The 12,968-nt window shown below is 49.0% G+C and overlaps 1 protein-coding gene across 4 annotated transcripts in view; it reads right to left on the bottom strand.

The window, feature by feature from the left end:
- Positions 1–495: 495 nt before the first annotated feature.
- NEK9 (NIMA related kinase 9) overlaps positions 496–12,968 on the bottom strand; it is a 36,151-nt gene continuing 23,678 nt past the window's right edge. For 2 of the 4 annotated variants that reach the window (XM_039533863.1, XM_039533866.1), the window contains 7 exons: positions 12,477–12,638; positions 11,835–12,005; positions 10,601–10,660; positions 8,729–8,919; positions 4,471–4,635; positions 3,513–3,725; positions 1,901–3,033 (listed from right to left, as the gene is read on the bottom strand). In XM_039533863.1, coding sequence (XP_039389797.1) covers positions 2,911–3,033; positions 3,513–3,725; positions 4,471–4,635; positions 8,729–8,919; positions 10,601–10,660; positions 11,835–12,005; positions 12,477–12,638 — 1,085 coding nt within the window. In that variant the 3' untranslated portion in view covers positions 1,901–2,910. Of the gene's footprint in view, positions 1,124–1,900; positions 3,034–3,512; positions 3,726–4,470; positions 4,636–8,728; positions 8,920–10,600; positions 10,661–11,834; positions 12,006–12,476; positions 12,639–12,968 lie in introns of those variants that run through there. The other 2 variants (XM_039533865.1, XM_039533864.1) reach the window with 2 other exon arrangements.

Raw genomic sequence — 12,968 nt, 5'->3', positions numbered from 1 at the left:
GGACCCTGATCCATGACTGATGCTCTTAGGTGCTCTGGTAATGCAAATAAATCATGAGAACTGGCAGCAGTGCCGCTTATTAAAACTGCTGACTAAGTGACTCTGGGAGACTTTTAACACCCAGTAAAAGCTGTTCTAAGAGAACCAGGATTTTGTTCCTTTGGAGCCCATCTCTTCCTGCTGCTCATACCCCACATGGTACCATTGGAGCTGTGGTAAAAATGGTATCCTCATCAGTAAGAGAAGCAGCATCAAGAGACCAGGTCTCTCATGGAACACACAGCGTCTTTTCATGTAGATGTCCCTAGTAATGCAAAACTTGCCACTTTGTCACAGCAATGAACCTTCCCCTAAGCTGAGTGCGTGCACACTTTCCCCACACCTCTTGGTGGAATGAGAACACAGGAGACCCTGCTCCAACAGGAACCTGCCCTGAGCCGAGATTCTGCCTGAAGGAGAGGTGGGAATATGCACAGAGTCAGGACGCGCTGGAGAATTAGTTTAAACATTTATTTAAACAAACTACAAACCACTCCACTCTTTATTCTTTCAAAGAAAGACAATGACAAACTAGTTATTCTGCCAGTGTCAGAGCAGGCATAAGTCGTGTTCCACTATAACAACTCAGCAAAACTAGCAAGAGACTGACATATGGAGCTAGCAATACAAAAAGGGGAGAAGTAAAAAGGGTTTTAAAACTGTTCAAAGGCACTTCTGCCCACTTGCCCTTCACTTTCCAGTCCAAAACATGGTGCTGGGTTTAAACTGCTTTTTTGGTTGCATAGCTAGCTGGTGTGAAAATCAGTGGTCTGTAATAGGCACCACTTGGATAGCGTGAATCCTCTAAGGCACATATGAGGTTGTGGAGCACAGGACACTTTCTGCCAGGGATCTGAATCCTCTACTAGATCCAAGGGGAATCCAGTCTTCCCAACTGCAGAGCATTGAGAAATGAGGATAGCAGTGCACTGCAGGAGAGCGACTCCCATCAGCTTGGTGCTTGCTTATTGGACATGGCTTAGGCTTAGCACTTCACTCCTTCTCAAAGCCACTGCTGCAACATGACAGACTCCATCTCCACTGCAGCAACAGAATTCTTATGCTGGGACTCCTAACCTGAGAGCTGGCTCCAATACATATGGGAGAAGAGAGGGTACAGTCACCAACAGTAACCAAGCAACCCTTGAACTCCTGGCATTCAAGACCCTACGTTGGGGCTGTCTCCCTCCTTCCCTCCCTACAACTATAAGGACAGCCAGATTGAGGTCTAACTCTGCCCAGGTTGCTGCCCAGAACAGACTGCATTTGATTCAGCTGTACGATACTACAGTGATAGGCACGAGAGAAGATCCTAAAAGAGCACTGATTCCAACCATGACACTTTGGCATCTGCCCCCAGACAGAGGATTTCATCAAGAAAAACGTTAGCACCCTTAAACAGTCCCCACAAGGGAAGAAAAGTCTAAGGCAGGTGAAACAGCTCTCATTGAAAGATTCAAGGCAACACTAGAGACACCCTGGTGATGGGGACAGTTTTAGGGATAATGAAATCACAGTCCACCCCACTGCACAGGAGGAGAGGACTCTGCTTCCTAGAAGCCCCACCCTGGGGAAGGGGTGAGGGACTAGCTTCCCCCTAGAGGCCCTTCCCAATCCAAAAATCCACCCCAAGTCAATTAGCTAAACAATTTAGAAAAAATCTATCTCATTCCCTACTAGGATATGGGAAAGTCCCAAGTGTCAGGCCACTTCAAGTTCCTTAGGAGAGAACCTGGTGCAGCTAGAGAAGAGGTGAGCTTTAGACCGAGGCCTAACCATATACTGCCCTTGGGAAAGATACATTCTGTGTGCACTGCAGTAGAGACCCATGCTGAGAGGGCAGCTGTGCTCCCACTTTGTCAAAACAATGGGGGGGGGGAATACTGACGAGGCCGACACCAGCATGGAGACTGTGTGCCAGCCTATTGTGAGGGATAAGTAGAAGCAAAGCCAGGAGCAGCAATGGACTCGCTCTGAGAAACCAGACATGACAAGAGGAGCTCTGGCACCCAAAACTAGCTGAACAGATGGAGTAATGAGTGTGCTACAGCCTGAGATCCAGACACACCTTTTCTGGTTAGGAAGCAGCTGGTCTGAACTCAAGAACCCTATCTCAAGCAGTTCCCTCTGCTACAACTGGAAACTACATCCAATCTCCTGTTTGTGCAGTGCTTGGAGGGTGAAAAGCACTAGCTGAGTGCTAGGCCCTCAGAATAAAGCATTTAAACTTCATCTGTAGGACTAGGGCACACAGCTGTATGGCCAAAGGCTGCACCTCAAGTCAAGGACATGCTTTCTATCACCATCTCCCCACTGCCTCCAGAGTAAAACACATTCAAAGCTTTGTTTGCCCGTAAGCAGTATTGAGCTGTCCCACGGGCTAGGGCCGTCCGTTGCCATAACGGCTGGGAGCAGCTCACAGTTCACCGCTCTAAAGTGAAGGTGGGGAGTTAAGAGTTCAGCCAACTTCCATTCTCAATGGTTCTCTTTCTCTCACCTAGAGGTGCAGTGACTAATGCTGGGGTCCCAAGGGCAGCTCTCAGGAAGCAGTGAAACAAAAGGGCCACAAGCTGCTACTGGAGCCATCAACATGATGGGTCCAGGATCGTCTTGCCTCAAGGGTAGGATTGATGGATGAGGTACAGAGAAGAGCTGCTGCTGCCATAATCACTGAGCTGACCATGGCCTGGAGCTCAGGGCCCTGCCCCTCTGAAAACTCACTCCTAGACCATATCACCAAACGTACATGGGTGTTGCTCTGGAGCCTCCGCCCTTGCTCCTTATCTGCGAGTGACCTGAAGCCAGGAAAGCCGCTCTCTGCATTCAGTTAGTGTGTTGTGAAGTTGAATGGACCCCAGCAGGCTCAGGAGACTAGAGGCTGGAGCGGCATGAGTCCGTTCCCAAGAGACACCAGGAATCTGAATCCAAGTCAGTTTTTGGATCCGTTTCCATCTCTTCTTTGGCTGTCTGGGTTCCTTTGGAATGAGCCTGGAGCTGTCCAGACAAAACAGTCAGTCACTCCCAGAACTCAGCTGCTGGCCATACACAATTTGCTGGCTACTCCAGATGCAAGTTTCTACCATCACAGAGAGAGCTACTATGGCAATCCCAGACAGGGCACACTACATCTAACTGCTCTCCTCTTCTTGGACAGGAGAAATACAAGTTGCCTAAAGCCCTTTAGGCACTGAAGTGCCTGCTTCATGGCTGTATTACTATTAAATTATTGCCATGGGGTAAACTAGAGTGTCTGCAGTTGACAAAGAGCAAGAGGCACAAGGAATTTTTACCCTACACCCCTCTGCTCTGTCCCATCTCCTCCTGGCTTAAGAGATTTGAGTTTGATTAAAAGCTCCTCCTCTCCTCCCCCAAATCCAGCCAGAGCCAGGATCAAAGTTCTCTGCCCCCACACACAACTTCCAACGGGTGTGGGGGTTCTCAGCCTGAATGCCCCACCCAAGGAATGTCCTCACCTGCTGCATTCCCTCCGTCCCCCTGCAGAACCTCTGGAGCTGGGCACTGAGACGACTGGTTTCCTCCTGCAGCTTCTGTTGATCAGCCAGACACTGTAACACCAAGCCCTGCAACCGCTCCACCTCAGTTTGCAAAGTGCTGCACGCACAGGCTGAAGCTGGAGATGCTGCCTTTCCCTCTACACAGGGCAGGGCTGGAGTTGAACACATTTGCTGCAAAGAAAGATGGGGGAGTGAGTCTGTATGTGTGTGGAACATGTGAAACCTCCCAGGCCAATGGCTGCCTGTGCCATGGTGAGAGAGAATGAGGATGGCACCACAGCTGCTGAAGTTGCAGATGTTCAAGCCCTAAGTTCTGGATCCTTGGGCAACCAGGTGAGCACGATATTAACCCTTATGTTATTCACTGCCAATTCCCCTGACCCCAAACTTGGACACACCTTCCTCCCTCTCCCTCTTTGCAGCTGTTGTCCCTACCTGCTTGTCATTCTGAGATCCTTGTTGATGCCTCCCCACCCCAGCCTGATTTCCCAGGTGAGTCGGGAATTAGCACCTCATCTAGAGATGGCAGCACAGTAAACTCTTGTATAATTTCCTGCCCTGTCCATGCTTCCCAGGTTCCTCCCTCCCACTGGAGTCTCCCAGCATGGGGTTAATATTTCCCCAGATGCGTTAGCTGCATTTTTCCTAAGCTGAAACTCATTTTATTTCCTGCCCATATGTCTACTGTCTCTTGGATTTCTCTCCTCTCACTGGTATTCACAGCTCCTCCGAAGTTAGCATCAACTGTGATCATCATTAACATGCCCTTTTCCACTCTCATCCAGACCATCAATTAGCCTGACCCAATGGCCCCCACTAGACCTCCCCACAACTCAAATGTTACCATTTATGCTCCCATCAGCTCTTAGTCAACCATCATTCATTGTGGGAGATGTGGTCTTAAGATATATGTTACCTGGGGCTCTGTCTTGGGCTTGTTGAATTCAGCAGGAGCATCAGAGGCCACTTTGAGTCCTTGCAGTTCCTGATAGGGAAGTGTCTCCTTTTCAGGCTCTGAAGAGTCTGTGCTCATAGGAAAGGGGCTGTCAGGCATGGGGATGAATTCAGCATTCTCCAGTTCCTGGACACACACAGAAGCAACACTGTGTCAGAGATTCCTCATGCTCCCAAACACCCTGCATCTCTTCAGCCAGGACACCAGCACCCTCTTGTGGTGGAAAACAAGACTATGGCTTAAGGGCTCCTCACACAGCAGACCCCTTGCTTGAAGTCAGACTAGCAGCGACACTCTCCTCTGGATAGTAGCCTGGCACAGCACTAGGCTCTCAGATCTTCATTGGGGTGAACTCCACACCATTTCCTGGTGTGGGCTGGTTGGCAGACAGGTCCCGTTTGTGTGACCATTTAGGTGTGCGACAATTCTCCAAAAAGGGCCATACTAATGTACTCACCCTACACATACCCACATCATATAACTTGAAAGCTTATTTTATGTATGTTTAGATGAGGCATAAAATGGAGTAGTCAAGTGGTGCCGTAAGCCTGTAGACAAGGTAATACACTGGTACCTTAAAACAAAAAAGTGTCATTTTCTGCACAGTTCCAGAAACACTGCAACAGGACCATGAGTACAGTTTTTACTGTTTAACTTAATTTCAGCACCTTAGTGTAGTACTTATTGGTCAAAGCTACCAAACAACAATGTATTAAAAGATTTTTTAGTTTCACATGGGCAAGTATTTTTTTCAGAAATGAAGCTGTTTAGAATGTGGCAAAAAAAGGTGAATATCAATATCAAAGTATCTTACAAGTGATAATAGTTTTCTATACCTTCAATTGAAATCTGCAGACCAGATCAGTCTCATACTGAAGGTTTTGCACCAGTAGAAGCAGATTGCATGCCTACAGTTTGTGCTGCATTGTGGGTACATATAAATGTATGTGAATTCCTAATATTATACTTCTCCATCTGTAATCTATTGTACATATAATGTAGCATCTAGTCTGCCTGGTAAAATATTTTAATTTGTAATTATCTATGCATGCAGTACTTGCAATTGAAATATTCTAGAAACTGGCTTTTTAATTCAGTTACACTTATGCAGGGCTCAGTGTTAGAGATGATAATACATAGCGCCATAATATAAATATGCAAATGCTATGGGAGAAAGAAGTGGCCTAATGAGAAGTAATGAAGACTTCTGCACTGAGCATGTTACAACTCTTATCAACATCATCAACTATACGACAAACCCATTTGACCTGAATCACATCCAGAGGAGTTTATCAACATATTTGCTAGACTGCATGTAAAATCAGGTGTATAAGAGTCTACTGAAAACAGCAGATGTTGGTGAAAAACAAATAGAGAGACGTATGAGAGGGGCACTTGATTCTGACAGGACAGATCTTCTTCAGCTCAGTCAAGAAATCTGGCATCAAAACATTTGCTGACATGGCCAAGACCACCACATTTATGTCAGGCAAAGGAGGGAAACTTGAAGCAGCTATTAGTCCTGAAATTGTTTTCTGCAGAGCCCAGTCCTTAGCAAGATGCAGAGATGATGTTTCAATGGCAACTCTTCTTGGTCACCCAATAGGACCTGTGCCTGTGCCCCTCTTCCATGCTGATGAAACAATGAAAAGAACGGATAAAACTGAATTAAAGCATCACCTGGAAGCTCAAGCTGAAAGACTCCATGAGCAAAGAGCATACAACAAAGAAGCCAGAGATGCCATAGCTGTCATACAACTGATGGCTGGAGACTAATTCTACGCATTCGATGAATTACCTGCTGAGTACTTAAGGCAGGTCCTAAAAGGATTTGACAAAGCCAATTCTGTAATCAAAGTCTTTGACAGATATGGCAGGAACTTTGTGAAAACTGCTGACAGACAGTGCTGGACAGGATCTAAGGTTGGATGCAAGAAATACCAGGTGATTGGTGGATGTCCTGTGCCTCCATGGAAAATTTTTCTAAATGTGATATCCAACAGGCAGTCACTTTTAAAATTCCTCTATGAATATAGGGTTAAAAATGCACCTGAGCATGTAGGAGCACACCCAGCACAAACATTCCTTTTTGAGGGAGGCCTTTCTGATGGTGAAATAAGCAAAGTCCATCACCAGTGGAGGGTTTTGAAGTAGTCCAAGACTTATACAGTACTCAAGAGAAAGAAGACACAAAGATACTTTTGCATGCTGTATGTACCAATATAGATTTTGGTTCTCTGTGTGTCAAAGGAATCATAATAAGGTCACCTGATACACAAGTTTTGATCCTTGCTGTTCATTGCTTTCCAAAACTGGAACACATAGGTAACATGTAGGTACCATTACCATTATCAGCACAACAGACAAGCACTGCTTCATATCTGTGCATGCAATTTGTGATGCATTCACCCTGACTTCTGCAACACACTTCCTGCTGTACATGTATTAACAGGATGTGACTCTGTATCAGCCCTGTTTAGTATTTAGAAAAAATTGGTACCGTACCACTTCAGATATAATGCCAAATTGGGAAACAGTGACGGACAAGCTGCAATTTCTGCACCAAAGAAGTTGGTAGCGGTGCTGTCTGACCAGCATAAGAAAGAAAAAGAGACCCATAGAAACCCGAATTGCTTACGCCTCAATCTAGGGCTGAGGACAGTTCTGAAAAGCACATCAAAAGAGCACCTTGGCAAACAAATATTTGAATGTCTCCACAAATCGGTAAACCAGCTATTGGATCACTATTGCAATGTAGAGGATGAACTACTGCCTGTACTTTTCAAGGGCCCAATAGCAGCTGAGCTTCTACAAGACCTTATTTGTGCCTGTACCAGTAAAGGTTGTTGCACAATCTACTGTGTCTGTAGTCAGAACAATCTTCCCTGCACAGAACTGTGTATAAGCCAAGGCAACAAAGACTATGTTATCCCATGCACTCTTGACAGAGATCATAATGATGAACAAGATGTTGACTAGAGATGTTACCAGCACTATTACATTTCAATGATACTTGTAAAAATGTGTTGTTAGATTTTGTTTCACCTTTAGATTGATGTTGTGATGCTTTGGGTCCCAAAGAAATTGAATTTTATGTCTTGCAATAATACCTAGAGTCATTAAACTAACAAATGTATGCAAATATTTCAAAGTGGTCTGTAGCAGGGTGGTCACCTGCTCCCTGGTCTGGAAAGGGTTACAGCCAACCCTGGGAGAGGGCTGGGAGCTAAAAGCTAGGCTGATTAGGGAAGCAGCCACAGCTGGGCCAGGGCCAGGGCCCAATCAGACCTCAGCTGACCCTGATAAAAGGGCTATGAGCCAGGAGCTAGGCACTCTCCCTCCAGCTGGAGAAGGACCTAGCTGCCTGGGAGCTGAGGGTGCAGGCAACAGAGCAGGGCTGGGGAAAGGTGAGAGGAGTCCTGCCTGGCAACTCCCCAGGCTGCAGGCCCTGTGCAAGGCCAAACCTGGTACTGGGGTTGCAGGAGGCAGCCCGGGGTTAGGCAAAGGCAGCAGGTCCAAACCCCCTCTTTGCCAATGATGAATGGCTTGTACACTGCAGTCTGCCCCAGTGAGCGGGGGCTAGATGGAGACTGGCAGTAGCCATAGACTGAGGTGAGGTGGGGATAGAGGATTAGGCGTTCCCCAGGGAGGGGAGACCCAGATCTGTGGCAGCAGTACCCAAGGTAAAGGGGCACTGAGGTCTGGGAGGCACACGGGGGCCAGCAACAGGTGGGACACCGGCCAGCAGAAGGCGCTCCAAGGCTGGAAAAGCTAATTTCCTGGACGACCAGCAGGAGGTGCCGCACCAGTGAGTCGTTGCATTGCTACATGGTCATTTTGGTGTCATTGTTTATCCCATTTCTATAGTAATGGCACCACTTGACAGCTCCACATTATACCTCATCTTAAAGCAGATGTGATAAGCTTTCAAATGATGTATGAGGTGTGTGGATGTACATAGGGTACATTAAGTTGACCAAACCAGTCTGTGTGTCTAATTCCAGCTACTACCACAGAACAAGAAGTGCAGAGAAATGCCAATCTGGTGAAGAGGAGATCTCCTATGCCCTCTGGTGGGGAAGAAGAAAGGCTGCAGACAGTTTAGAGAGAAGCCTCTTGGAGCTTCTCTTGCTGGCCCCTTTGAGGAAAAAGGGGCAGCTTGTTCTCCCTTAACCGTGATCCCTGGGATTTTAGATAGATTAATGAGGCAGTTTGTTACCTTACGCAGCCAGCCAGGGCAGGAGCTGCTGTCAGCATTGCTGTCCCCCATGGCCTCTGTTGCACTGATCCAGCCCCCCATTCCACGATCTGCTTCCATGGTTCCCCGAAAGCCTCCACTTGGATCAGGGGTTTCAAATTCCCGTTCATTTTCCTCCTCCTCTCCTCCACCAGTTGTGGAGCTCTGAGCCACTGGCAGACAAGAAAGAGAAGCAGCAACCTTACACATTTCACTGGCTCTATCTGTTCAGGGAATGCAGCAGGTGCTGGATCCCAGATGAGGCAGATAAAAGAGAAGGGGAGGTTATCTCCCTAGAAGCTACTTTAACTGCAGAACCCTGAGGGTGAGTATATGCCTGGACTGTGTCTCCTTCCAGCTATGTAATTCATAAAATACCATGCCACCCTCCCCAAAAGTGACCCTCTACCACCCAGTCTTGCTTCCTGGCCCCATCTCTCCCAACCCCAAAGTCCCTGGAGTGACTCTAAGATAGGTAACCACTTCCTCATCCATCAAACTGCCTCCTGTTACATAAAGGGACACTGACGACAAATGCCTGGACAGATCAGACAGAAGAGTTGACTGCTTCACCCCCTCTCCCCCTCACTATCTCCTTGTCTCCATCTCTGTAGATACTCATCCAGTCCCACCACCTCCACAAGCATCCAGTCCAATCCTATCAGCCTGCCCTGCCTTCCTAACCCTTCTAACACAGTCTGTTTGAAAGTTAATGAAGTCATTGCCACTTTGCGAGTTACTGAACCACTGGCAACCCAGGCTAAGCTAACTAGACACAGACCTCACACTGTCCAGCTCCCCCACCAACAAGCCTCTGATCTTGCCTTCCTTCAGTCCATCCAAAATGTTTCTGCCAGACGTGTCCCCCTCCAGCAGCTGTTACCATATCACCTCCCCACTCACCTCCCTCTATTGATCTCCTCTTGCCTTTCACATCAAGTTCAAGCATCTCATGTTAAAGGCCCCACACAGCTCAGCTCCTGCCTCCATCTCTTCCTACTCCTCTCCCATGCTGTTCGGATCCTTCCCCTTAGGCTTGGCCCTTCCTCATCTTGTGCACTAGTTGGCCTCCCTCTCTTTATTCAAAGCCCCTCACATTCTTCTTTGAGGCCTTTCAAAGATAGAACTGAAACCCTGTGACAGGACCAACTGCATCCACTCTCACAGTGCATTGGTGCAAGGGCCATGTCTGAAAAAATACAGAGGCCTGAGCCAGTTGGACACAGATACCATAATTCATACCTAGATACCACGGTGACTGGATAAAATACTAGAACCACCCTGCACAGACCATGCACCTTCTTGTCTGCACTCAGTCTAACTCAATCTGCAAGCCCCCTACTGGGCAGGGACTTCAACATGGAGTATACAGACGTTTACATTTCTGCTGCTTGGCTCTCACATTTGTTATCTCCAGGGCCTCCTGCAAAGACCTGAGGTCTTTGCTCCTCAGAAATTTCAGCTGCTCTAGTTTTCTCAGATCTCTCACTTCTAGAGGGTTTGAGTGGGCTGAAACCTGGTTTGGTTAATAAGGACTGGTTTTGCTTGCACCTAAGCAGACATGTCGCACTGTGCTAATTGAGGCAAGTAACCTCCTATAATCATGCTCCTCACAGGTACTACAATACTGGAGAGGGAGGCAGTCAGCTGGCCCCAGTAGGGAAGGAGACCAGGAAGCCCAGTAAAGACAGGAAGCAGTGACAGTGGGATGGGTAATGACTGGCTCTGAAAGCCCTTTGAAATGACCCTGCACATGTCTGAACCTTTCCAGTGTGCATCAAAGCTGCTGCTGCTGCCCAGGAACCCCAGCTGTGGAGTGACCTACATGGCTTTTACCCAGGGCTGATTACTCACCAGTACCGATGGACAAGCCACTACTGTTGGATCGGATGGTTTTGGAATTCAGCACCTTTTCTATGGAAAGAAAGAATATCCCTTCGGTAAAGGGGCTCTATAGTGAGGCGGCCTGGCTCCCGGCCGCACCTGAGACGGCCGAGCCAGAACAGCCGCCGCAGCAGTGGACGGAGCCACTGCTGCCTGTCCCCGCCACCCGGAAGTCCAGGGGCAGGACAGGAAGTATAAAGGCCCGGCCCCAGCGCTCAGTTGCTGCTTGGCGGCCGGAGAGCACAGACGCTCCTGACCGAGCTCCTGCTGGACTGAGCCTTCCCCGAGCCCGGTACCCTGAGGAGGACTGGCCGAGCCTTCCCCGAGCCCGGTACCCTGAGGAGGGCTGGCCGAGCCTTCCCCGAGCCCGGTACCCTGAGGAGCGGTTCGAGCGTCCCCCCGACCCGAGTCCTGAGGAGCAGCCCGAGCTAGCCGGCCCTCAGCACGTCAAGGAGCCCATGGTGTGGGACCCAGCGCCGGACACCAGAGATGAGCAGGTACCCATGGAGGGGGAGATGGAAAGTAGCCCGGGGGTAGCTGACCCCAGTCTGGCTACAGCAGACTTTGAGCCGATGTCGGTGTGTTGCGGTCAGGACCCCAACGACACAGCAGCAGACTAACTGCCGCTGGTAGGGCCCCGGGCTGGGACACAGTGGAGTGGGTGGGCCTGTGTCCCCCCTGCCACCCCACTCACGGGTGGCAGTCTCCCCCTCATACCAGCGCTAAGGCATAGAAGTCTGGACTTACCTGCTGTTTGCTCAGCTCCTGCCCAAGGACCTGAGCCCCTGAACTATTATTGTTGCTCAGCTCCTGCCCAAAGACCTGAGCCCCTGAACTGTTTATTTTGCTCAGCCCCTGCCTGAGGGTCTGAGCCCTTCGACTATTGTTTGTTGCCCGCCCTGACATAGGGCTTGGACCTTCGGAGACTGAACTACTGATTTAGGCCGTGTAGTGAGGCGGCCTGGCTCCTGGCCGCACCTGAGACGGCCGAGCCCCCCACACCGGACTCTTACAGGCTCTCAAAGTGGTACAAATCAAAACAGGACAAAACCAGTGTTTCAGTACTGGGACTGACATGAACTCGCCAGTGATCTTGATCCTCAGAATGATCTTGACCCTCTCTCCCAGTAAGCCCATGTTAGTGAGTATTGAGTTATCACAACAAATGTCCTTGGAACAGCCCCTGTCCCTGAATCACACTCACCAACAATGAGAATGGTGTGCCAGCCACGGCAGGACAGATCTGGAACGTGATGCAGGGACCCAAAAATGGGCCGAGGCCATGAAGTACAAATATCGGAGCCATGAGCTCTCTCTGTCGGTGTCATTGCCAGACGTCCATTCCCACCATTGCCCCAGGCAAAGATATGGTTATCTAGGAAAAAACTGATCCATCAGCCTGAACTTAGAAACACCTCATTACCCTTCCAGGGGCCCCACCACACCTCACTTCTTTACCATAGCTACTCCGGTTCAAGACAGACAGGGCATCTAGTCCACCTGCTACCAACTAGCCATTGGAAGGCTAAAATTATGTGTAGTGAGGTCTAGCAGCTAGTCTCCAGCCCACCACTTGGTACCCTATGGACAGCATTAGCTAAAGCTTTGTGCTGCCCTACCCCACTGATATGGCACCAATCTGGGAAAATTTCCTTGTTCCAGTCACAGCCTTTCAGAGCCTGACTGTGCCAGTGCTAACTGCAAAGATGGCAGCCTTTCTGTGCTGCCCTGAATGGCAGAAGATACAGGAAATGCTTCCATTGCTAGATGGGAGCCAAATGTCAAACTATTCTGCAGACCCAGCCCACAGGAGGAGTCCACTGCAGCCCCACAAATGCCCACTCACCGTCAGTAGCAGCTATGGTGAATTCATCTCCACATGAAACCCTGATCACCTGCTTACCCCCAAGGGGGCCTCCTAGCAGGTTAATTCCCAGATGCTTCTTATAGTCGCCAACACCCAGCTGTCCACACTTGTTGGAGCCGAAGGTCAGCAAGCGTCCCCGCTCTGAGAGGAGGAATGAGGAGAGTCATGGTAGGTACCCAAGACAGGAAGCAGCCATGCAGGCAGAGAGAATTACTAGCAACAGCCCATGACCAAAAAGGACTCAGCTAAGAACTTGGTCATGCTGGAAGGGGGCTATTAGCCAGTGATAATTGCTTCAACCCAAGAAAATCCCCCAGCCATTCAAATATCTCTTTGCTTCCCACCTTTGATTCTGGATCCCGTGACTCCTCCCAGTCCCTTAACTGAGATGCTCTGGCAGGGGGAACCAAGGTGCCTGATCAGGTTCTAAAGCTGAACGTCAGCCTTTCCCAGGGTATTATCCTTTCCACG

This window comes from Mauremys reevesii, linkage group 4, assembly GCF_016161935.1.
Source record: "Mauremys reevesii isolate NIE-2019 linkage group 4, ASM1616193v1, whole genome shotgun sequence".
NCBI classification, from domain to species: domain Eukaryota; kingdom Metazoa; phylum Chordata; order Testudines; family Geoemydidae; genus Mauremys; species Mauremys reevesii.
The sequence above is the reverse complement of the archived record's forward strand: the minus strand, read 5'-3'. Positions and strand labels throughout refer to the sequence as shown.